This window comes from Schistocerca piceifrons, chromosome X, assembly GCF_021461385.2.
Source record: "Schistocerca piceifrons isolate TAMUIC-IGC-003096 chromosome X, iqSchPice1.1, whole genome shotgun sequence".
Taxonomy (NCBI): Eukaryota; Metazoa; Arthropoda; class Insecta; order Orthoptera; family Acrididae; genus Schistocerca; species Schistocerca piceifrons.
In genome coordinates, this window is record NC_060149.1 from 586080252 (window position 1) to 586107760 (window position 27509).

At 38.0% G+C, this 27509-nt stretch overlaps 1 protein-coding gene across 1 annotated transcript in view; it reads left to right on the forward strand.

Annotated features, from left to right (window-relative positions):
* Positions 1-27509, forward strand: part of LOC124722536 (voltage-dependent calcium channel type A subunit alpha-1) — a 393558-nt gene that overhangs the window by 355407 nt on the left and 10642 nt on the right. Inside the window, exons 22-23 of the mRNA XM_047247682.1 lie at positions 3541-3681; positions 21879-22080. Of these exons, the coding sequence (XP_047103638.1) occupies positions 3541-3681; positions 21879-22080 (343 nt within the window). The remainder of the gene's footprint in view (positions 1-3540; positions 3682-21878; positions 22081-27509) is intronic.

Below are 27509 nucleotides of genomic sequence, written 5' to 3' on the forward strand. Positions count from 1 at the left end.
GGTCTCACACGATCGCTGTTTCCGGAATCCATGTTGATTCCTCCAGAGTAGATTCTGGGTTTCCAGAAATGACATGATACACGGGCAAAAAACATGTTCTAAAATTCTACAACAGATCGCTGTCAGAGATACAGCTGCTCGATGACCCTCATTGAAAACTGGAAATACCTGTGCTCTTTTCCAATCATTTGGAACCTTCCGTTCCTCTAGAGACTTGCGGTACACGGCTGTTAGAAGGGCGGCAAGTTCTTCCACGTACTCTGTGTAGAGTCGAATTGGTATCCCTGCAGGTCCAGTGGACTTTCCTCTGTTGAGTGATTTCAGTTGCTTTTCTATTCCTTGGACACTCATTTCGATGTCAGCCATTTTTTCGTTCATGCAGTGACTTAGAGAAGGAACTGCAGTGTGGTCTTCCTCTGTGAAACAGCTTTGGAAAAAGGTGTTTAGTATTTCAGCTTTACATGTGTCATCCTCTGTTTCAATGCCATTATCACCCCAGAGTGTCTGGATATGCTGTTTTGATCCACTTACTGATTTAACATAAGACCAGAATTTCCTAGGATTTTCTGTCAACTCGGTACATAGAATTTTACTTTCAAATTCACTGAACGTTTCACGCATAGCCCTCCTTACACTAACTTTGACATTGTTTAGCTTCTGTTTGTCTGAGTGGTTTTGGCTGTGTTTAAATTTGCAGTGAAGCTCTCTTTGCTTTCGCAGTAGTTTGCTAACTTTGTTGTTGAACCACGGTGGGTTTTCCCCATCCCTCGCAGTTTTACTCGGCACGTACCTGTCTAAAACGCATTTTACGATTGCCTTGAACTTTTTCCATAAACACTCAACATTGTCAGTGTTGGAACAGAAATTTTCGTTTTGATCTGTTAGGTAGTCTGAAATCTGTCTCCTATTACTCTTGCTAAACAGATAAACCTTCCTCCCTTTTTTTATATTCCTATTTACTTCCATATTCAGGTATGCTGCAAAGGCCTTACGACCACTGATTACCTTTTCTGCACTTACAGAGTCGAAAAGTTCGGGTCTGTTTGTTATCAGTAGGTCCAAGATGTTATCTCCACGAGTCGGTTCTCTGTTTAATTGCTCGAGGTAATTTTCGGATAGTGCACTCAGTATAATGTCACTCGATGCTCTGTCCCTACCACCAATCCTTATTGTCCCAGTCTATATCTGTTAGACTTAATATTCATGAAAAATACCATATAGTCAACTTCTACTCTCAGTTAATATTGGCTTCAAAGAAGTGAATTTGAAAAACAACTGAATTTGTGTGCATGGCAATGACACATGGTGATGCTACACTCACTGCAGTAATTCACAGTCAACATGTTAAGTTCTGTAAGGCATAGCTCCTCTTTCTTCCAGGTAGTGGCTCCCATGTAACATTTTACACTGATGAGCCAAAACATTACAACCACCTGCTTAATAGCTTGTTTGTCCATATTTGGAATGAAATACATCACTGATTCTGCATATCAGGGATCTGAGAGTTTGTTGGTAGGTTTGTGGAGGTATCTGCCATTAGATGTTTATGCATAGGTCATATAATTAGTGTAAGTAATGGGTTGCTGATTTCCATACATGGTGATGGCACCCGACAGCGACCCATGTAGGTTTCATAGGATTTACGTCAGACGAATTTGGTCAGTGAGTCATCTATGTGAGTTCACTGTAATGTCCTCAAACCACTGTAGCGTGGTTCGGGCTCTGATACATGGACAGTTATTGTATTGAAAGATGACATTGGCTATGGGGAAGACATCAAGCATGAAGGGCTGCAGGTGGTTCACAGCTGTCAGCGTGTCTTCAATTACTACCACAGGTCCCATGCAAGTGCAGGAGAATGTGTCCCATAGCATAATACTGCTCCCACCAGCCTACGTCCATTGCACGCTACATGTTTGCAGCTGCTGTTCATCTCAATGGCAGCATTTGTGGAGATGATCATTGACCTAGTGTAGCAAAAATGTGCTTCACCTGAAGAGTTGACACATTTCCATTCATCAATGCTCAAATTCCAATGGTCCCACACCCACTGCAATTGTAATTGACGATGTTGTTGGGTCAACATGTGAACACTTAGGAGTGGTCTGCTGTGAAGCTCCGTGTTCAACAATGTACAATGAACAGTGTGCTCCGAAATACTTGAGCATGCACCAGCATTTTGCTCTTTTGACAGAGAAGTCACAGATCACCATATATCCTACTTTACAGAGCAGATAAGCCTCTGAACCCCGCGTTCTGTGAAGAGTCGTGACCATCCAACCATTTAGCACCTAGTGGTAGTTTTGGTGTCCTTGTATCTCTTTCGATAGATGCTCACGACTGTAGCACTTGAACATTTAAGCAGCTGTGCCATTTTCCAGATACTCATTGACAGGCTCTACATAATAATAATAATCCACCTTTTCTCAAAGTCGCTTATCTCAATGGATTTCCCCATTAGCAGCAAATAACTTCGCTAAGGTAATCCCCTGTCTGTGTCTGCTCTGCTTACATACTTTTGTTACCTTGTCATCTGCTTGCAATGCCACCAGGTGGTATCCAGTGTTGTGGTTGACAGTGGTCATAATCTTTGGCTTATCTATGTGTGTTTTGCCGTATAGCATTATTTTTTGTCTTCATTGGTGCTAGTAGCAGCAGAAGTACTAAAAGTAGTTTTGTTAATTGCTTTGTCTCTTATGCCCATATTTAGTTTTTAATAATTTTTTATTGCCTGTCTTACCTTTCAGAGCACTATGTTGGCTCTAAGGTTTTAATGGCTGCGTACTGCAGCCTTTACTCTAGTTGTAAAACATCTACTGAAAAAAAAGTTGTTTGATGGTGAATTTGACAGCTCCTCTGTTGAATTATAGACAGACACAACAAAAAGGCTGTGATATATGTTGAGCTTCTGGCCAAAAGTTCTTTTTCTAAAGTAACCAACACACATGCATTCATGCAAGCACAACTCAAACCTCACACACACATACATTGGTGTTGCTCACAGCCCAGCCTCAGTAACATAAGACATTGGTGATGTATGTGTAGTAACATAAGACATTGGTGATGTATGTGTGTGTGTGTGTGTGTGTGTGTGTGTGTGTGTGTGTGTGTGTGTGTGTGTTGTCTACTTTTAAAAAAGGCTAGATGTGTAGTGTAGTGTGTGTGTGTGTGGGTATGCATGTGTGTGTGTGTGTGTGTGTGTGTGTGTGTGTGTTGTCTAGGCTAGATGTGTATGATAGTCATTTTGTTGTGTCTGTCAAAATAACTATTTTACACACCCACATCCGAAATTCCTTATTATCTGTCATACAGTAGTAGCTGTGCTTATGCATATCGCAGGAGGCATATGTGCCTTCTTCAACACTAAATTCTTGTCAGTGTACACAGTGAAAAAGCCAAAACACTTCATCTTCATGTTAATTATTGTTCATTAAATCATACCTTGTGGCTGCCCTTAAATGCACTGTGTTTTTCATAAGTTAAGTAACAAATTACTTTTAATCACATTTGAACAAAAATAATTTATTTCTTAATTTTCAGGGGCCAATTTTTTATTTTTAATGGTGATAATGTACCTGAACCAAGAAATAGGGAATGGAAAACTCAGGCCTTTCATTATGACAACGTAATGGTTGCAATGTTAACATTGTTTGCTGTGCAAACGGGTGAAGGTTGGCCACAGTAAGTAAAATTTCAGTTTACCTATTATAAAGAAAAACTATTAGTTACTACATTGAAAAAATATGTAAATGTGTTAACAAACAGGAAATAGGAGTCTGTTAACTTTAAACTGAGAATTGTAGGGTTTCTCTTAGTGGGTCAGGTGTGCGCGACACATCAGAGGCAACATCTAGGTAGTTGACTGTGTGTGGGGTGACTTTCAATCCAGTCCAGTTAATGATAGCTGTAGGAAATTTGTAAGTATCGGGGTAAGACCCATAAAAATCCCCCCCCCCCCTCTCCTTGCACAGGTGAGAATATTAAAATCATAGTGGTTAACTGCCAAAGCATTCACAAGAAAGTGTCACAGCTATAAGGTCTCCTAAAAAGCACTGAAGCCCACATAATACTAGACACAGAATGCTAGTTAAAACCTGAAGTTCACAGTAGTGAGATTTTTGGGGGAAAATTTAAGTGCATACCAAAAGGATAGGAAAATGGAAGTGGTGTGTTTGTTGCAGTGAACAGAAACTCAAATCCACTGGGACAGTAACTAAAGCTGCTTGTGAGATTGTTTGAACAAGACTCAGTATCAAGTGTGGGCATAAAATTATAATAGAATCCTGCTGTCGGCCACCAGGCTCACTTCCTGATGTAACCAAAATCTTTAGAGAAAACCTCAGTTTTCTTGTATCTATGTTCCCTAATTGTAATGTGGTCATTAGATTAACTTTAGAAACATTAACCATATAACCACAAAGTTGGATAATTGCAGTTTTGTAAGTGGTGGGTGTGACAAGACATCCTGTGAAACATTACAAAATGCCTTCTCTTAATACTACCTAGAACAGGTAGTTCGGAAATATGTTAAATCTAATGGTAACAGACAAACCTGACCTCTTTGGGGATGTTCACATCTAAACTGGTATCAGTGACCATCAGTTAGTTATAACAACAATGAATACAAATGTACAAAGGGCAACTAACACAAGTAGAAAGATTTATATGTTCAGCAAACTAGTGAAATAAGCAGTAGTGTCATAGCTCAATGAGGAACTTTTTGAAATGTTTAGCTCAGTTGGGAACATGTAAAAGAATGATGGCTCAAGTTTAAAAGAGTAGTTGACCATGCACTGGATATATATGTACCCAGTAGAATAGTTCATGATGGGAAAGATCCTCCATGGCATGCAATTGCTGTAAAGAAACGTCTATAGAAACAGAGACCACTGCATAATAGGTGTACAACAAAGCATAAGGATATAGATAGAGAGATGCTGAAGAATGAAACACATTTGGCAGTGAAGAGAGCAATGCTGAAGCCTTCAGTGACCGTAGCAAAATACTGTCAGAAAATCTTTCACAAAACCCAAAGAAGTTCTGGTCATATGTTGTTAGTAGCACCAAACCTAGTCTCCAGTGACTCATGGACAAGACAAGAACTGAAAGTGAGAGTGGCAGAGCAAAAGCAGAAATGCTTAACTCTGTTTCCAAATGTTCCTGTACAAAGGAAAACCCAGGAGTATTGCCCCAATTTAATCTTTGTACCATTGAAAATGTGAGTGAAGTGGGCATTGGTATCAGTGATGTTGAGAAACAGCTGAAATCAGTAAAACTGGACAAAGCCCTAGGGCCCAGTGGAATCCCTATCAGCTTCTATACCCAATTTGTGGCTGAGTTAGCCCCTCTGTTCACTATAATCTGTCATAGATCCCTCAAGCAAAAATCCATACCCAGTAGTTGGAATAAAGAACTACAAGAAGGGTAGCAGAAGAGGCCCATAAAACTGCTGTCCAACATCCTTTGCCAATGAGCATGGATTTCAGAAACATCGTTTGAAAACCAACTAGCACTTTTCTTACATGACATCCTGAAAGCCGTGGCTCAAAGCAGTCAGGTAAATGTAGTATTTCTTAATTTATAAAAAACATATGCCTCAATACCACATCTACACTTCTTACCAAAACTATGATTGTATCAGGTATCAGGCAAAATTTATGACTGGATTGAGGATTTCTTGGTAGGGAGGATGCAGCATGTTATCTTGGATGAAAAGTCATTGACAGATGTTGAAGTAACTTAGGGTTCACCCCAGGAAAGTGTGTTGGGTCCTTTACTGTTTGTATTGAGCAAGCCTTGTGGACAATATTAATATAATGTAATTGGATATTAATATTAATTAATGTTAATTAAAATTGATAGTGACCTCAGACATTTTGCAGATGATACAGTTATCTACAACAAAGTACAATCTGAACGAAGGTGCACAAATATTCAGTCAAACTTTGATAAGATTTCAAAGTGGTGCAAAGATTGGCAACTTGCTTTAAATGTTCAGAAATGTAGAACTGTGCACTTCACAAAAAAAAAGAAAAATATGGTATCCTGTTAAAGTAATATCAGTGAGTCACAGTTGGCTTTGGCCAACTAATACAAATATCTGGGTGTAACTCTTCATAGTGATATGAAGTGGAATGATCATATAAATACAGTCATGGATAAAGCAGCTGGTAGACTTTAGTTTCTTTGTAGAAAAATGGGGAAATGCAATCAACCTACAAAAGAGATTGCTTACAAATCACTCGTGCAACACATCCTAGAATTTTGCTGAAATGTGTGGAACCCATGCCACATGGGACTAACAGGGGATATTGAATGTATACAGAGAAGAACAGCACAAATAGTCACAGGTGTGTATGGCTCATGGGATAGTGCCATAGACATGTTGAAAGAATTGAACTGGCAGACTCTTAAAGGTAGGTGGAAACCACCCTGAGAAAGTCAACTAACAAATTTTCAGGAACTGGCTTTAAATGATGATTCTAGGAATATACTACAACCTCTTACATATCACTCATATAGGGATCATGAGAACAAGATCTTATTAATTACAGCATACACTGTGATATAGATAAACATTCATTCTTCCCATGCTCCATGTGTCAATGGAATGGGACAAAAACTTTAATAACTGGTACAATGGGAAGTACCCTCTGTCATGCACTTCACAGTGGTTAGTAGAGTATAGACATAAATATAAAAGTAAAACAACACATGATTGTTCATTTCAGCTAAATATTATTGTATGGGAGTTCTGTGATGTCAGTTATTTGGTAAACTTTGTTCTTTGCTCAAAGTCAAGTTTGATTTGATCTTTCATCATCAGACATTCTTTTTGCAAATGTTTACTTGCCATTTAACTATTGTACTTGAACTGAAGGCCTCTTGCTATTTCTCCTCATACCTTTTACTTATGATATAAGGTATTGTGTCATAATACAAATTTCCTCCTTCTTCGCAGCTTACATAAAGATCTGTTTGTAACTTCCATTCATTAGACCCATGTGTTCAAATCTTTCAGCATAGTAAAAGGCTCATTGGGAAAGCTTATGCAACTTGGGCCTCATAGTGGCACAAACAAACTATTCAGTTTTAACATAAGAACACCCACATAACTGATGAAAAACCACTATGAACTGTATTAACCATTTATGATTACAGCCACTACCACTTCTCAAAGCAGCATTTGTCATTGAAAATTCCCATGTTTCATTGTAGATGAAGTTACTGATGGTACTTAATGGTGGCCCAATCTATAACATGAGAACTTGCTATGGACTTAAGGTGATGGTACATGAATGTATTCTCTCTTCAAAACTAACGCTTTGTGTTCTATACTAGCACTGTCAAAGATATCTTGAATCTTGTACCTCGTGATGTAATGTAAAGGTTAAGACACCATACTTATGTTTAAGAAAGTGGGTCTCATATATCTCTCCTGTTGTCCAAATTTCGATTATCTGTGGTTTTTGTAAATCATTCCGATCAGTGATTTAGTAGGAGCCATAAACAATAAAGGCAATATCTAGCCCCATGAAAACCTAGCTGAGCTAGTCATCCATCTCTGGTGATCTCTATGTTGCCAAAATATTTCACTGTAACTTTCAATGTGATCTTGTTTGCATTCAATTTTCTCATACCTTGAGAAGAAATAAGAGCAAAAGTTAGGAAACATGCTGGAATTCATGTTATAGTAAGTGAATATTTGCTCTACTTTTATTGGTTTTCCATCAGTCATCATTCTTGTTGTTGGTACAGTTGTCAAGTTGGAGCATCCTATTTGAAATACCGGTAAGAGGATTTTTACAGGTTCGGAGTCATTCAATATGCAGTCCATAAATGAATTTGTCACGGGACTTTAAATTAGTTCTTTCATATATTTTATTCATTCTTTTTTTATCTTCTGTATCATTCTAACTTAATTTACACATAGTACTTTTAGAACACATCCATACAACACGAAGTCTAACTTATAACTAATACTGCCAGAAAGCTTTCCTCCAAAGAGCATATACCAATTTACTTCCAAGTCATTGAGAGTCTTTCCAACTAATAACTTTTCTTTATAAAATTTTGATTTAAATTTGCAATATTAGCATATTCTGTTTATGTTGAGTTTTAGATTTCCTTTAATCCAATTAGTTTTACGATTTTATGTATTATTAACAGTTGTGTCTTGTCATTATACCAACATTGCAACACAAACAAAAAGATTTCAGCTATGTCACATATTTTTAGTTTATCATTTAAAAATATTCAGTAATCAGTAATATTAGTCACACATGTATTATAATAAAGAAAATTTCTAAAAGAACAAAGTATGTAATGAAAGAAACCTTATATTAAATGTTCTTGAACTAACATCATTAAGATGTAGGCACAATTAAAAAGGGATTTTATGTTGATATATATGGGTAATTAAAATAAATGACTTGGTAGTCATAAGTAATAACACAAAACTGACCCAATAAATTGTACATGTAATATTAGTGTATAGTGTTGCTTAATAAATGGCATAACATATTGTTTACTAAAACATGAGCATGAGGCATTACCGACTTTAATTAAACTTTCCTTTGAAGAAATGTGACCGTCAGTATTCCAAAAACACATCTGCTACATATCTGATAGACAGTCATGGCATAGGAATACTCTCACTGACGTATTCATGAAAAACTGGTTGTACTTTAGTAATGTAACTATAACCATATGAAAGACAGAGTTTACATATTTTCACAAATTCTGTTAGTTGTGGCTTGAATTTCTTACTTTTTAATGTTTGTTTGGTTGGGATGTGGTTTGATAATACAGACACAACACATAAGTACTGGACAGCTTTATTCACAACTTTCTTCATTGGGCACCACACAGATTTATAACAATTGCTCTGAAAATATGCATGTAGTAATTACGAGGTGCATTCAAGTTCTAAGGCCTCCGATTTTTTTTCTCCGGACTGGAAAGAGATAGAAACATGCGCATTGTTTTAAAATGAGGCCGCGTTCATTGTCAATACGTCCCAGAGATGGCAGCACCGTACGGCAGATGGAATTTTACCGCCAGCGGCGAGAATGAGAACTGTTTTAAATACTTAAAATGGCGACGTTTTCCTTACTTGAACAGTTTGCAATCATTCGTTTTCTGAATTTGCGTGGTGTGAAACCAATTGAAATTCATCGACAGTTGAAGGAGACATGTGGTGATGGAGTTATGGACATGTCGAAAGTGCGTTCGTGGGTGCGACAGTTTAATGAAGGCAGAACATCATGTGACAACAAACCGAAACAACCTCGGGCTCGCACAAGCCGGTCTGACGACATGATCGAGAAAGTGGAGAGAATTGTTTTGGGGGATCACCGATTGACTGTTGAACAGATTGCCTCGAGAGTTGGCATTTCTGTGGGTCCTGTGCACACAATCCTGCATGACAACCTGAAAATGCGAAAAGTGTCATCCAGGTGGGTGCCACGAATGCTGACGGACGACCACATGGTTGCCTGTGTGGCATGTTGCCAAGCAATGTTGACGCGCAACGACAGCACGAATGGGACTTTCTTTTTGTTGGTTGTGACAATGGATGAGATGTGGATGCCATTTTTCAATCCAGAAACAAAGCGCCAGTCAGCTCAATGGAAGCACACAGATTCACCGCCACCAAAAAAATTTCGGGTAACCGCCAGTGCTGAAAAAATGATGGTGTCCATGTTCTGGGACAGCGAGGGCATTATCCTTACACATTGCGTTCCAAAGGGCACTACGGTAACAGGTGCATCCTACGAAAATGTTTTGAAGAACAAATTCCTTCCTGCACTGCAACAAAAACATCCGGGAAGGGCTGCGCGTGTGCTGTTTCAGCAAGACAACGCACCCGCACATCGAGCTAACGTTATGCAACAGTTTCTTTGTGATAACAACTTTGAAGTGATTCCTCATGCTCCCTACTCACCTGACCTGGCTCCTAGTGACTTTTGGCTTTTTCCAACAATGAAAGACACTCTCCATGGCCGCACATTCACCAGCCGTGCTGCTATTGCCTCAGCGATTTTCCAGTGGTCAAAACAGACTCCTAAAGAAGCCTTCGCTGCTGCCATGGAATCATGGCATCAGCGTTGTGAAAAATGTGTACGTCTGCAGGGCGATTACGTTGAGAAGTAACGCCAGTTTCATCGATTTCGGGTGAGTAGTTAATTAGAAAAAAAAAAAAAAAAAATAAATAAATAAAAAAACGGAGGCCTTAGTACTTGAATGCACCTCGTATAGATAGACACCGAAGATATTACTTGACAGTAAAATTTGAATCTCAACATGACTCCTCAATTCTTACCGACAGTTTTATATTAAGAATTGAGTCTTAAGTACATGGTGTTGGCTGATATTCCAGTTTAGCAGATACTGTTGTAGACCCTGACGTATGTGTGGTATTTTTTATGAATGTGTTTCATCTTTGATTGAAAAATTTGGTTAGGTGCTAACTTTCTAATTGTTGTTGAACAGGGTGATGTCTGGCAATGGCTTTGGTTTAATGTTTGTATCACCATTAAAACCACCTCCAAGATTCATGTTGATGCCTCCTCTTTGGCGATGATCTGGTTCATCTTTATACACTCCTGGAAATTGAAATAAGAACACCGTGAATTCATTGTCCCAGGAAGGGGAAACTTTATTGACACATTCCTGGGGTCAGATACATCACATGATCACACTGACAGAACCACAGGCACATAGACACAGGCAACAGAGCATGCACAATGTCGGCACTAGTACAGTGTATATCCACCTTTCGCAGCAATGCAGGCTGCTATTCTCCCATGGAGACGATCGTAGAGATGCTGGATGTAGTCCTGTGGAACGGCTTGCCATGCCATTTCCACCTGGCACCTCAGTTGGACCAGCGTTCGTGCTAGACGTGCAGACCGCGTGAGACGACGCTTCATCCAGTCCCAAACATGCTCAATGGTGGACAGATCCGGAGATCTTGCTGGCCAGGGTAGTTGACTTACACGTTCTAGAGCACGTTGGGTGGCACGGGATACATGCGGACGTGCATTGTCCTGTTGGAACAGCAAGTTCCCTTGCCGGTCTAGGAATGGTAGAACGATGGGTTCGATGACGGTTTGGATGTACCGTGCACTATTCAGTGTCCCCTCGACGATCACCAGTGGTGTACGGCCAGTGTAGGAGATCGCTCCCCACACCATGATGCCGGGTGTTGGCCCTGTGTGCCTCGGTCGTATGCAGTCCTGATTGTGGCGCTCACCTGCACGGCGCCAAACACGCATACGACCATCATTGGCACCAAGGCAGAAGCGACTCTCATCACTGAAGACGACACGTCTCCATTCGTCCCTCCATTCACGCCTGTCGCGACACCACTGGAGGCGGGCTGCACGATGTTGGGGCGTGAGCGGAAGACGGCCTAACGGTGTGCGGGACCATAGCCCAGCTTCATGGAGACGATTGCGAATGGTCCTCGCCGATACCCCAGGGGCAACAGTGTCCCTAATTTGCTGGGAAGTGGCGGTGCGGTCCCCTACGGCACTGCATAGGATCCTACGGTCTTGGCGTGCATCCGTGCGTCGCTGCGGTCCGGTCCCAGGTCGATGGGCACGTGCACCTTCCGCCGACCACTGGCGACAACATCGATGTACTGTGGAGACCTCACGCCCCACGTGTTGAGCAATTCGGCGGTACGTCCACCCGGCCTCCCGCATGCCCGCTATACGCCCTCGCTCAAAGTCCGTCAACTGGACATACGGTTCACGTCCACGCTGTCGCGGCATGCTACCAGTGTTAAAGACTGCGATGGAGCTCCGTATGCCACGGCAAACTGGCTGACACTGACGGCGGCGGTGCACAAATGCTGCGCAGCTAGCGCCATTCGACGGCCAACACCGCGGTTCCTGGTGTGTCCGCTGTGCCGTGCGTGTGATCATTGCTTGTACAGCCCTCTCGCAGTGTCCGGAGCAAGTATGGTGGGTCTGACACACCGGTGTCAATGTGTTCTTTTTTCCATTTCCAGGAGTGTAGAAGTCCACAATAAGTTTATTTGGGCTTGAAACTGTCCTGATGAAGGAACTTCATATCTCTTAAAATGTGAACAGTGTGATGTCTTGGTATCCATGTACAATATCCTTTCAGACAGTCAGAATAGACTCCAAAAATTCCTTCTTTGCCTTTAGGATCAAACTTCCCTTTTTTTGGTGATTTATCCAGGCTGACAACTTTTTTTTGACCAAATGTACAATGACGAGATAAGTTAGGCTTTCTTATCATCCAGTTCTCATATGGAGTTCCATCAGATAGTCCTTTAGTTAAGCAAAAATTTTGGGTGTAGTTGGTTGTGTTTGTGGCTGTGGCCTAAAATGGTGGTGGCAGTCCTGATGCGAGCAGCACACAATGAGCCATTTTGACCAATGAACAGTCTGCCCCCAGTAGCTGAGTGGTCAGTGCAACAGAATGTCAATCCTAAGGGCCCAGGTTCGATTCCTGGCTGGGTCAGAGATTTTCTCCACTCACGGACTCTGTGTTGTGTTTTTCTAATCATCATCATTTCATCCCCATCAACGCACAAGTCACTGAAGTGGCATCAAATTGAAAGACTTGCAGCCGGTCAATGGTCCACCCGACGGGAGGCCCTAGGCATACGACATTTACATTTTACCAATGAATGTTTTTTTTCATTTGGCAACATCATTCTACTACAGTGTGTATGGAGTTGTTAGACATTTCTGTATTCCTGCCATTTTGAGGATGGAGTCCATTATTTCATTGCAGTGCTCCTTACCATTGTGTGACTAAAGGGATTTAATTTTATGTTCAGTCTGATTTTCTACTAGCCTTTTGAACTGAACGAATTTATCAACAGGTTCTCTTTCATGTTGAAGGATATAGACTTTTGTTATCTATAAAGGTCACAGAAATTTTCAAACTGCCTTGTGATGTTTCTCTCATTGGCCCACCGACATCACAATTAGCATTTTGTATTAATTGCATGAGTTTTCTCGGTTGTTGCTATGTTGTTATTGTCCGCAACCATTACTGCTGAAAAAGGATTAATTGGCATGTACAGTGTTTTTCAGTGTTATGGAGTTGCTGCCACTGGTGGTGGTTGTGATGTGTATGTCACATTTAGCTGTTACTTTCATAGCACTGTTGTCTGCAAGCATTAAATTCTCTTTTGTTTCTGTTACATGTGTGAACACTTTCAGATTGTTGCACATATATGAACTGCAACCAATATCTATGCACCAATAAATGTTTGAGTCACAAAACTTTGGCACAGGCTCATTCATAGAGAAACAGCAGTGAGTTTTATCAACAATTGTTTGCAGCTTACACACTTAGCTGCTTCTTGAAAAAGCAGTCATCTTCTTTCTATCTCTTCTTGTTACAGCAATTGCATTTGTATGATGATTTTTCCATTTTTGTTTCTGTTTTGATTTTTTATGATTTGTCACTGTGACTCACAGCACATTTGGCGTGTTCATGAAACATTTACCCAGTTTAACAAATATCATGGCACTGTCTTCTGAATCCTTGCGTAGTGTTCTTCGAAGATTTTTACTTTTAGTATCTCAACATATGGTAGGATGTCACTACCACATCTAAAAGTATTGTTACTATCCGGAAGACTGTAGAGCATCATTATTGACAACACATCACTGTTTATGTCAGTATCCATTGCTTGTAACTTATCCACACCATCGAAGAATTCAGTGATATATCATGTCACATCATCAATAGGATGCATTTTGTGAAGTGTATGGCATTTGAGCAGTATTACTTTGTGAGCAGGTCCTTTGGATGCATAGATTGATTAGTTTCAGCCATACCTGATGTGATGTAGCGCAGTTCTTTACTTGCTTCAACTCAGTAGGATTAATGGATAAAATCAAGTCAGCCTTTGCTTTTCTGTCTGCCACTTGCCATGGTTCATATGCAACTTCTGTAGTAGTGAGCACTTCACCTTCACCAGTCAGCTGTCCTTAGGTTAGTTAGGTTTAAGTAGTTCTAAGTTCTAAAGGACTGATGACCATAGATGTTAAGCCCTATAGTGCTCAGAGCCATTTGAACCATTTTGAACCAGTCAGCACAGTTTGTGGAATGTCTCCAGATACATATACCCAAGTGCCGTTTATGATGAGTAGTGCTTCGACTTTTTTTCTACATGTGTGGTAATTATCACATGACAGCATTTCCAGTCAAACTCCATATGCACCATATTCACTATGTTAATGAACTTGTTGATTTCCGCACTTTTAAGCTTACAAACTTAAGTTTTCATCTAGTTGAAAAAGGTCCTTTTTGCCGATCATGTACCCTGGGCCCATTACCTGTTGGTATGTGGTTTGACAATACACGTATAACATATAATTACCAAACAACTATATTCTGAACTAGCTGCATGGAGAATAACATAGAACTACAATCAATTGATTTGAAAACATGTATAGACACCAAAGATATTACATGATGATAAAATTTCAGTCTCAGTATTTTTTACTGTGCTCACATGTTTGCAAACTTAGCTACCCATTATCAAATGGAAAAAAAGAAAAAGAAATATTATTGTGATATCACTATATTTATTTTGTTTGTAGTACTTTAAAGAATGCATACATATTTAGTGACTCTCATTCATGCTAATGCAGACATAATCTTGATTATTTACTGTCCTATTATAATGTTATTAGGTCTTTATGATTCTTGTTTTCTGGTTTCACAATATTTATGCATTTTACTTGCACCTGTGATTACAGTGTATCTGTAATTAAAAAAAAAATAGAAAAATTCTTCATTCATCTGAAAATTTTCAGGAATATTCCTCTCCTTCACTTATGAGTGTGTTCCCAGAGTCCAGGTATTAGCGTGTCACCAATTTTTTCTTCTCCTGTATGATTTCCAGTCCATTACAGACTTAGGGGACTTCCTTCTTGCATTATATTGGCATTCCCACACAGTTGTATCTGCTTCTGATTAATAAAATCAATAACTGAATTTTGAACAATCATTCTTTCTCTGATTACTTTATTTCTTTTTTTTCTAATTTGAGTGCCAAATGTAACCAGAAATCCATCTCTGCAACTAGTTATTTTGAATTTAATTGCCATTTCACTGTCCAAGTATCTGAACTATATGTAATAGTGTGCTTAGTTATTGTTTTAAATATTGTCATTTTAATTATAAATTATTATGTGATTATCCCAGAACATTCCATGTAGAAATGAAATAAACATCTTTCCTAAATTTGTTCTAAAGCTTATTTTTTTGTCCTCTTTCCCATTAGTTGTAATTTTCACCCTTAAGTGTTCCCATGGATCAGTGTTATGTGTTATTCCAATACTAAATCTTCATTATCTCCACCAGTTACCATGTATTTCAGTTTACCAATATTTGTGTCTGGATCCTATTTAATATATTGTTGTATCAATTTCTACATAGTCTATGGCTTCATAGTCTGGGTTAAAATCAGTTTGCCATCTGCCAACTGTAATGAGTATACTGTATTGTCATTTATTTGAATTACGAATTGTGGTTTATTTGTCTCATAACATACATAATCTAAATCATTTGATTCAGGCACAGGAGACATGTCAAACTGGTAAAATTTCACCATAAACAAAGAACAGCTGATGTTAACAAACAAACAGCATCATAATAATGATACGATTTTGTTGTATATACGTACGTTAACACTTATTTACCCCTTGCTCAAATTATCATTTCATCCTCTATTAATTCTTCTCTTGAATAGTAGTATTCTCCCATGGAATCTGGTGTAGTCTCGTTTTTAAAATTTCTGGCTTCATGTTAAATATGTTTATGCCCATTAACTTGTTCTATATTGTCATCCCCATATACTGTGGAGTCCGTGCATATAACTACAAATGGTGTACGGATAGCATAAAATTATTTTTGTTTCTTGTGTTATATGTATGGTTAAAATGATTCTCCTCACATAATTTTTGTCTGCTGTGTAGAAAGATTTTAATTTCATAAATGTATATGGGGGGAACAGTTAGGATTTGGAGTGTCCAAAATAATGGGTGACAAGACTCCATTTGCTGTGCAGTACACATGTTTCGGACTGGGGACTTCAATATCCACACAATGAAATCAGATGATATTAGTAGTACATATTTGAATATCCTTTGCAGCTATGGCTTAATGTCACTCGTAAACTGCCCAACTAGAGTGACTAAACAATCTTTCTCAATAATGGATCACGTGGCAACAGACATAGAAAGGAAGCACTCCACGATACTTGTCGAAAATCTAGGCCTATCAGATAACCTCTGTCAGATATTAAAAGCCAATAATTGTATAGAAATGTCTGCTAAATTGAATGCATACAAAAGGATCCTCTCAGAACCAAACCTATGTCAGTTCTCATTCCAGCTACAGCATGAAATGTGGAAGGAAGTGTATGTGGAAACTAATGTAAACAAAATGTTTGATAAGTTCATGACAATATTTAAACTAAAATTTGAGGAAGCATTCCCCAAAACACTGCATTTCATTGGAGCATAAAGAAAAGTATATGGGTGACCAGAGGTATCAAAAAATTGTCTGTAACTCTAAGGTATCTCACATCCATCAAAAATAACCAGACTGGTCCAGCCTTCTAGAATTTTACAAATATTACAGAAGAACTTATAGAAAGTTATTGGTAGCTGCACAAAAACGTGCAAACAGTAAAACATTAATGAAGGCAGATAACAAAAACAAAGAAATCTGGAATATAATCAAACAGGAGACAGCAAATGCTGGACCAAAACACCTGGAAACACAGATAAAAACAAAGATTTCCAAATCAACAACTCAAATGAACTAGCAAACTTTGTGAATGAATATTTCAGCGGCATTGCAAGAGAAATTTTCAGACACATACGTTCGACACCACCAGGACCAGCCACCACACTCAATGGTGCTCTTTACAACAACAGAGAAAGAGGTGCCACTGGTAATACACCAATTAAACAATAAAAAATTCGCGGGATTAGACGAGATCCCAGGAAGCGTCCTTAAGATTTGTATAAACAACATCCCTCTAACAATAATAATTAATAAATCTTTCAGATCTGGCTGCTTTCCTGAATACCTAAAACAGGCAAAAGTAATCCAAATCCTGAAAAATGGTGATCTAGAAAATGTAGAAAACCACAGACCACTTTCTTTATTATCTTGCATTTTCAAAACAATGGAAATCATAACCAGTATTTGTGATACACTACTTGAACTGCCCCAGAAAATTATGCTATATCTAATGACAGATTCAAAATAACTATGATAAGCAACAAAAGTCAGTCAAATTTGCTAGTGTTTGCTTTTCAAATGCAAAACTGCTTAGTTTATTTGATAGGAAGTCAATATGTGTATTCCAGCTTAAGTTCTTGTCCACATTTAGTCCCAGGAATTTGACTGTGTCAACTTCTTTCATAGGTTGATTGTTATGTTGTATTTTAAGTTCCACACATTTTGGATGTTTGGTTTTGGAATGTACCATACCGGTTTTTGCAATGTTCAGTTGCAACCCATTTAGCTGGGACCAGTTTTCCAAGGTATCCCGTGTGCTTATGATGGAGTTCAGAATTTGTTCTGCATCATCATTTTCAATTAAAACAGAAGTAGCATTTTCAAACAGAACTGATGGCGAATTTATATTTATGGGTAAGTCATTTACATACAGTAGGAACAGGATTGGCCCCAAAATGGAGCTTTGACACACACCTTGTGATACTGTACTCTATTTAGAATAATAATTAACTGCACCTGAGATGATAGTTATTCTTTTTTTCTGTTGTGTAAATATGATGTTAGCCAATTTAGAGCATTGTCCTTAATCCCGTATTTGTATAATATGTAGATAAGTAAATCATGGTTCATGGAGTAAAATGCTTTTGTGAGGTCGCAGGAGATACCTGCAACTTTACTCCTCTGATACAATGATTTGCCTATCTTTTCAGTAAAGTTATTCACTGCATCCAGAGTGTTTTTCTAGGTTGGAATCCAAATTGGTTGCTTATAATAATATCATTTTTACAATAAAATTTTTGATCTGGTTTGCATCTACTTTCTCTAACCCTTTTGAAAGATCTGGAAGAACAGAAATAGGCCGATAGTTTCCCATGTCTTCCCTCAAGCCTTTCTTGAGCAGAGGTCTGACTTTGGCATACTTCAGAACATCAGGAAAGCATCCCTGTTCAAAAGAATGGTTGAATATTTTAGTTAGGGGGGTTGATATTATGGCACACACTGTTTTAATCACTTTACTGGGTACCCCATCCCACTCAGCAGAGTTTTTATTTTTTAATGATAATATAACATTTTCCACATCATTTATTGCGACTTTTTTAAAATCTGTGGATTCTGAAGGGATTCATTTTGTTCTGATACTCTGCTGTATCAACATTTCACTTTGCCACATTTATAAAGAATTCATTTAAACACTCTGATATTTGAGCTGGGTTTACAATAAAGCTATCATCTACTTTAATCCTAGATATTGCATTACTACTAACTTTAAAACCTAACTCTGGTTTGGCAACAGACCACACTGCTTTTGTTTTACTTTTATGTTATACGCAGAACTTCTTGTTTGACATTTATTTGGCTGCTTTCACAGCTTTTTAAAATATAGCTTTATAATGATTAAAACAGTTCATTGTGGAGTTTCCTCTTCCTGGTACTAGAAATTTTTATACCTTGGGTTATCCATTTAAGTTTATCAGTCATTTTGTTGCATGTGGTTCTAAGTGCAAAAGTTTCATTAAATATTTCAAGAAAGCTGCTTAAAAACTGTTGAAGTTGCTATTACTCAAAATACATCTGTTGTAAAGCCATTCAACCTCTCTTAACTTATTTCTAAATGTAACTGAATTTTTTTCATTGAAGTTTCTTTTTATACGGCTTTTGTTACATGAAATTTCCTTCTTAATTTTTGGTAGTTCAATGAATAATGCAGAATGGTCAGAGATTCTTAACTCTATGCAAAATTTATAAACATTTTCAAATACATAATTTAGTCCTTAAAAGTTTTTGAGCTTGTAATACTCTGGTAATTTTACAATTACTTAAACTATTGTGTTTTTTCATTCTCAGTTCTGATGCTAAGTTTTTGCTAATGAAGGTGTCTTCCTGTTCAGGTGTATTTTACTTCTATTGAAGGTATATTTAGATATACTGAAACCATGGTCAAGAATTTTAATAAATCTTTATCCTGCAACTGTTTGGCTGTTATCATTTACCGTGAAGAATTTCAACAGTTGCTGTTTCAGCCATGTTTAAAATCTTGAGTTAACTATAACCTCATAATCAGAACGATGATTTTTCTCCATACAAAATTGGTTTGAATAACAAATTAAACACATTAAAATACTAGAACATAACTGATGCAGATTCCAACACTTTTAATAAAAATTAAAATGGCAATTGAGGCCTATATGGTGCTTGGGAGCCTCTTTAGCTGGAGCCACAGTGCTGTCTTTTCGAGTATATTTCTTTCTTTCACTGCATAATTTCTTCCTTTCCCTCTCTTCCTGCATTTTGGTCCAGTTTTCCTTTCCCTTTTTCAATGTTGTGTATTATGTATCTGTAATAATTACTTCTGCAGTGTCCTATTGTTGCAAACAAACCACAGAGCTACTTCAATTGTCAACAATTCACACAAGTACGCACCAAGACAATAATACAGAACTGAGGGCACATGACTCGTTATTTGAACATCAATTTTGGTGTCATCTTGTGACAGCTGTAAATACTGTTTTTCACTGTTCTGGTACTTGTATCAGAATATATATTATTCATGTTGGCGGTTAGCGCAGAAATTCACCTATAACTCAAATTTTCAGTTTTTGGCACTTGACCCATTATTTACTTACATGCCACAAATGCTTCTTTTGTTGAATTATATAATTTATCTATGATATGATGATAATTATTTTTTGTAGTATAAAATTTTTCATCTAGTAACTTCTGAAACAAATATGTGGTATGTTCTTTATCGAGGCCATGGTGGTGTAGTGGGTAGACCACTAGAGTCTTGCCCTGTAGGTCCCGGGTTTAATCCCATATGGGGTGGGGATTTTTCCTCATTCCTGTCAATCTAGGATGATCCTAGGTCCACTCTGCCTGCTGTCAAATGAATACGGGGTATCTCGCTCAAGGGTAAAGGGTTACTGGGGCAGTGGGCTCTCCGACATCCCCCTCCTCCTGCCTCAGTGAAGAAAGACTGGAGGCCAGTAGCCAGCTCAGAGGCTTGTGCCACAGACTAAACTAAAGTAAAAATGTTCATTGTCAAGGCTGTATAAATTACGCAACTGGTAGATATAAATATTTAATTATCACTTTAAAAAAAGTTTCTTGACTAATTTTTTGTTTGTTTGCAAGTACATATTTGCGGTCCTGGCACACAGTGAAATCCCTTCTCCACAGTACCGTAGTATTCCACTAGAGAAGCCAAAACAAAGTGGCACAGCTCATCTCCACTTTATCAGTGGACTGCGTCATTTTATATGTGCTTCTCTAGCAGTGGGCTGTGGCCTTGTGGTGTAGGATTTTAAAAATGTGTCAGGACTGCAGACAATGCCATTAAAACAAACATAAAATTAATTACATAACTTTATTTTGTCTAAGTGATTATTATGACTCAATGACTACACCTCATTTTTAGGGCTTGTGACTTCTATTGGTAGTTTTTCTGTATCAGTAAAGTAGTTTTCTCCTCTGTCTATCATTCTGAAGGGAAACAGAAATTTGGAATTAACTGTGTAATAATAACAGAATGTTAGCCATTTTATAATCTTACATCCTTTACTTTTATCCTTGCATACTGTTTAACTATGATACAATCTATTGAAGTCTTTTATTATGATTTATCTTTATGCCATGTGAATTTATACATTTCATTTGTTGAGAAAAGCCATTCAGAATTTTCAGTGCGTTTTGCTCACAACTATTAATGAGTCTATTACCATTACCATTCACAATGTCTTCTCAAAATAATCTAATAATTTTCTATTTCATTTTACATCCTGTCTTACTGTTAAAATCACTTTTAATGATAATCTGTCTTGTTTCTCTAAGATGCTCTATGATTTAATTTACTTTATGGGAAAATTCCTCATCGCTGATTCCATATATCCAAAATTGTACATTTGGATCCATTCAAATTAATATGAAGTTTAATAAAATTTTCGTGAGTAGTTTCCCAGGTTTCGACCATGCTTCTACGATTTTTAATGGATTAATTTTTTTTCACTGATTTCAATGTTGTCTTACACATTAGGCTTCAACCTGGAGGATCAGTTGTTTTTAAGTCAAGGTTTCTTAGCGTATGGTATTTCAATACCCAAATTACAAGGCAGCAGCTGTTAGTTTTGGTCCACCCTGATGTTTCATTTCCCTATTATGCTCCGTATCTGGTAGGCATTCCTCTGTCTCTCTTCCAAGGAGCTGCCCAATGAGAGACTAGCAACTCCACATGGACTATGGTTTATGTTAATAAATAACTTTTATTGTGTTATGTGTCATTCTTGTACATAAAATCTTGCTTGTTTCTGTAAGCTATGAAAACAATCTTTATTGATAAATGTACAAGGATATAACAACAAAAATGTACTATCCCTAATTAAGGGAACGTTTTTAAAATTATAGTTTTGCAGTCAGGTTCTGAACATTACAGTATTTTTTCTCAAGATACATAATCACAATTTCATAATTTGTAGGTACCATCTAAGTAATATACATAGCATCTGGTTTCAAAGACAAAATTTTTGATATTAATCTAATGAAATATTCAGCATCATTATGCTTTGAATGAGTGTGGAAAAAAAAGTGACAGTAATGGCACTAATTTCACACATCCTTTTTTGTTTCAGAGTGCTTCAGAATTCAATGGCCACAACACAGGACAACCGTGGTCCTATACAAAATTATCGAATAGAAATGTCCATCTTTTACATTGTGTATTTTGTCGTATTCCCTTTCTTCTTCGTAAACATCTTCGTTGCCTTGATCATCATAACATTCCAGGAACAGGGTGAAGCTGAATTGCAGGATGGAGAAATAGATAAAAATCAGGTAATACTATTTAATACACTTAAATTTTAAATATTTTATGGTGCACTGATAGGTTAATTTTGGAAAATTACAATTCTCAGTCTTGAAGGATTAGTGTGTGTAATGATGAAACTACTGGGCACATCACATAAGTATCTTAAATATGTAATTTTGCATCATTGTCTTTTAAGTTGCCATTGTTGTTAGAAATTCTATAAAAGTCTTGGGGATGAAGAAACAAATATTTCCTGCTGGATGAAGTAATATTTATTTATCATTATCTGAGCTGGCATTAACACTTTTTTTATTACCATGGCTGACTGTTAATGGTTATGAAATGCTTGATACTGGTTGTGTTAGGACAAATAGAGATTATTTATACATCCACTAGTCAGTGCTTTTTCATCACCATGACTTTTATTGAATACAGCCAAGCTGCTGAGAACCAGTTCATCATTAAGGTTGTTAGGAATAATGTAAAAAATAAGTTTCAGGTGACAATGCAGTGGCATGATAATTGTTATGTAATATATGTAATGTGTGTGCTGATAAGTACTGGGGAACGTTTATTGAATGTGATGTGGTATGTTCCTTACTAGAGAACCTCCCCATCGCACCCCCCTCAGATTTAGTTATAAGTTGGCACAGTGGATAGGCCTTGAAAAACTGAACACAGATCAGTCAAGAAAACAGGAAGAAGTTGTGTGGAACTACGAAAAAATAAGCAAAATATATAAACTGAGTAGTCCAAGCACAAGATAAGCAACATCAAGGATACCACAAGCTCATGAGCGCCATGGTCTCGTGGTTAGTGTGAGCAGTTGAGAAACGAGAGGTCCTTGGTTCAAGTCTTCCCTCGAGTAAAAATTTTACTTTCTTTATTTTCGCAAAGTTATGATCTGTCCGTTCGTTCATTGGCGTCTCTGTTCACTGTAATAAGTTTAGTGTCTGTGTTTTGTGACCGCACCGCAAAACCGTGCGATTAGTAGACGAAAGGACGTGCCTCTCCAATGGGAACCGAAAACATTTGATCGCAAGGTCATAGGTCAACCGATTCCTCCACAGGAAAACACGTCTGATATATTGTATACGACACTGGTGACGGCATGTGCGTCACATGACAGGAATATGTTGTTGACCCACCTAACTTGTACACTTGGCGAATGGGTAAAAAGATTCTTCTACCTTGCCCGATTTAGGTTTTCTTGTCGATGTGATAATCACTCCCAAAAAAGTGATGAAAGCATAAGAGTTTGTCACATAAACTGCAACAAATGAATGCAACAGTTTCCCAGTCGCACAGTTTTCCTTGTGCTCTGTCATAGCCGGCATGTCTATGTGTTCGGTCAGAAGGTTAGCTGCCTTCTGTAATAAAAAACTGGGTTAATGGATCAACGACGAACTGAAACGGGTGTCTTGTGACGTCCGCCCTGAGCAGATACAACGAACGAAAACGAACAAAATGAGATTAAAAAAAAAACATATGTTTTTAACGTTTTCAAATTTTTCCGTGTGTAGACCGTCAAATCCTGCATATGCCCAAGCAAATCTGAACAAGTCCTGGAATTTTGGAGAGCGAAGATGATTATGTGTGAGTGCCTGAACTTTGATAATTGTCTGAAAATAAAAAATTAAACTTTTCGTTCGAGGGAAGACTTGAACCAGGGACCCCTCGTTCTGCAGCTGCTCACGCTAACCACGAGACCACGGCGCTCTTTGGCTCACAATTTCCTTGATGTTGCTTATTTTGCGGATGGACTACTCAGTTTGTATATTTTTCTTATTTTTTACATAGTTCCACACAACTTCTTCCTGTTATCTCGATTGATCTGTGTTCATTTTTTCAAGGCCTATCCACTGTGCCAACTTATAACTAAATCTGAGGGGGGGGGGGGGGGGGGGGTGCAATGGGGAGGTTCCCTTGTTAGTAAAATTTTCTAACAGTATTACTTAAAAGAGCAACTAAGTTTTTCTTTTATTTGCCATTCTTCAAAGTAATCAAAGAGACCACTTATTCCTTTGTATCTGGAGAGTAGTGGGGATTGTAAGAGTGCATCCAAGACATGTATATCAGATTTTTTAGAGTCTTTTTATGTAGTTACGTGTGGAGAGTTTGTTACTACCATGATTAGCATGATAAGATCCCTTATGCTGTGCCACAAATGTATGAGGGCTTTTTTTCCAAGGTCTGGTCAGTCACAAAATTAAAACCATAGTGAAAGTCTGATGAAGGTTTGCCCAGATGTGTTGCTCTGTGTGTTTAGTATACCTGTGAATTGCATCATATTGCACTTTTCAGTTCTGAGCACAGACTGGAAGCGTGTGCTGTTGTTCAATTTCTTCATGCTGAGGGGTCCAAACTGTTCTCATGTGGCCAACATACTGTAACTTTCAAGTGTGATAGCAAAGTGCAGCAATGGTGCAGGAACTTTGAAGCAGGGTGTACATATGTTTATGTCAGAGAAGGAAGCAAGCATCAGCTGATGATCTCATTCAGTGAGTGAATCAGGGTATTCAAGAAAATCATCCATGAAGGTCACTTCAGAGCAAGTGAAGAGGAATGTTTCAACAGGCATTGTTCTCCTTCACGACAATGCTCAGTTGCATGCTGCAGCTGCAACAAAGACACTCTTACAGCATTTTTGATGGGTAACATTTGACTCTGACCATATCCAAACTTTGCTCCCTGTGATTCTCATTTCTTTTCTCACATGAACCACTGGCTACGAGGACAGTGAGCTGCATAGCTGTGTGTAGGATTGGCAGAAAGGAAAGGTGGCTATCTTCCCCCATGAGCGTATTGAAAATCTGATACGTAGCTACAAAAAATGTCAGAGTCACAGAGGTGAGTATGTAGAGAAGTAGCTGGAAGGTGTAGCTAATGTTGCAAATAAAACAATTTTGATTTTCACTGTAGTTTCAATTGCAAGACTGATCAGACCCAGGTGCATACATATCTCCCCCCCCCCCCCCCCCCTCCCTCTTTATATATAACAATGAAAATAATCAATTATTGATAATATACTGTAATAGCTTTTCACTCTTATTAACTCATGTGATGTTTTAGTAGTAATCTCTGTCTTGCATATCAGCCTGTCTTCAACCTTTAGGCCCTCAGTATTTCAAATCTCAGCCTGTGCAGTCCGCAACAATCAGTGTTTCCTTATTGTCCCATCTGGTAAGTCTCCCCTGACACGGGGTTGTGGGAGACTTTTCTGAACAGTACCCCTTTCCCTAAACCTCTCCAATCCTTTTCCTTCAATCATCTTCCTTCCCCTTCATCTCTTCTGCCAGAAGAAGGAACCCCTGGCTCCGAAAGCTTGTAAAAATTAATTCCTCTTGTGTGTATGTTACTCTGCTGCTGCTTGGTGTGTGTGTTTGTGTGTGTGTGGTACACTTTATCAGTTACAAAGATGCCAACATACTGACCATTTAAGTTATTGCTTTTTACATGAGTCTTAAGCTACCCTAATTACTTTTTGTAACTTTAGGTGATAGATGCAAGATTATGTGTGCTATCAAGGATGATATGATTTCAGTTTGTGTTTGAAGTTAATTTAATATTAATTAGATTCATCACAACACTGGGTAAGTCTTTTATAGCTGAATAACTCATTCCTTTCTGTGCCACACAAAGGCTGTGTAATGGATAGTACCAATCATATTTCTCTAGTTTCATACTTATCGTTGTTCTCTTCAAATTCAGATTGAGTGTTGGTAATGAGCTTCATCGAGAAGCAAATTTGTGGAATGGCTATCATCAGTGTGCCCATCCATTGAAAGACCTATCTACAAGAAGTTCAAAAGTTTTCCTTGTTGTGTGTGTGTGTGTGTGTGTGTGTGTGTGTGTGTGTGTGTGTGCGTGTGTTTGTTTGAGGTTTACGGGCGCTAAACAGTGTGGTCATCAGCGCCCATTTTTCCTTGTTACAACATGCACTTGCTTGCTTGGTATCTTAACCCCAGTACAGAAATTAAATGTTCATGTTAATATTTTCCATTGCTGGAGCATAACTGATCTCAGAATGGTATATCATCAAATATGACTTTTCCAAATAATTGATCTAGGCCACTTCTTGTTCTTATTCTATGTAACACAGTTTTTGAAGACATTAATTAAGTATATAAAAAATCTGAAGAATAACTTGACCATAAGTATGCTTACACAGTCAAAATGACAGCAATGGAACTGGGTAACAAGTCTTAACCGTGTTACATGAAGTCACTGAACAGTACTGACGAAGGTGGGATGAATTGGATAGTCTTAATACAGTAATTGTTCTCTATACAGTTCTGTTGGTTTGATGTATATTGAACCTATTCTTAAATAACATGACAAACAATTTAACAGTAGTACAAATCACTGTGCACCTAAAAACAATTTAAAACAGTTCAACAGTGTAAATGTTTTATGAAGAAAATATTGCAGATGGGTTGCAGTTCATTTCACAGCGAACTTAGTCATTAAAACAGCAGAAGTATTGCAAAATTAAATGCATTTTCACTCGATGATGTCTTTGAAGGTGCACAAAATAGTTTTACTATTTAATTTTCTCAACAAATTTACAATAAAAAAATGAAATAGCTATTTTTATTTTGGTTGTCAGCTTGTAAGATTAAGAAGCCACATTAAAAATGAAAAAAGTTTTTATCCCACTATTCTGTATCTAATCCAAATGAAAAAAGGATTCTCTAATTACAAATTGACAACAAAATCTCAAAGTTTTCATTCTGCTATAACTGGCAGTCAGTATTTACCCTTACTACAATGGGCATTCAATAAGTAATGCAACACATTTTTTTCTGAAAGCAGGTCAGTTTTATTCATAATTCCAACACACCATATTAACCATATTATTCTGCATTCTTTTGGCTATAAAACCTCTGCTTTTTTACATAATATCTGTTTAATGAAACAGCCTTAGACCACCATACTGGGATGGCCTGTAGGCCAATATGGCACATCTGTACTGGTCAACGTCTTGCTGTGTCAATAACCTCCACATCATTAATGAACTGCTTGCATGGAGCACATTCAACATTGGGCCAATCAGAAATTCTGCACAGATGGCCTATCATTGCTCTTTATGTTCTTCTGTTAGACAGTGAGGAACCCAGCAGGCAGGAGTCACAGCTGTGTGCAGCTGGCCAGCAAGAGGGAGATCGGACTGGTTTCCATGACCTTGTTGTGATGATGACAGGTGCCTCGCCCAATGATTCACCGTGTTTTTGTCCACCGCCAGGTCTGAATAGACATTCTCCAAGTATCTATGAATATTTGCTATCCTCTGGTTTTCCACTAAAAGAAACTCAGCAACAGCTCTTTGCTCGTAGCACACCTCTGTTACTTTTGAATGCTACGCATAGTGCCATCACATATCAGTACTTCATGAAACTATAGGGGCTGAAGCAGAAATTTTCCATGATATATCACAACAAATTCCACATTTTTT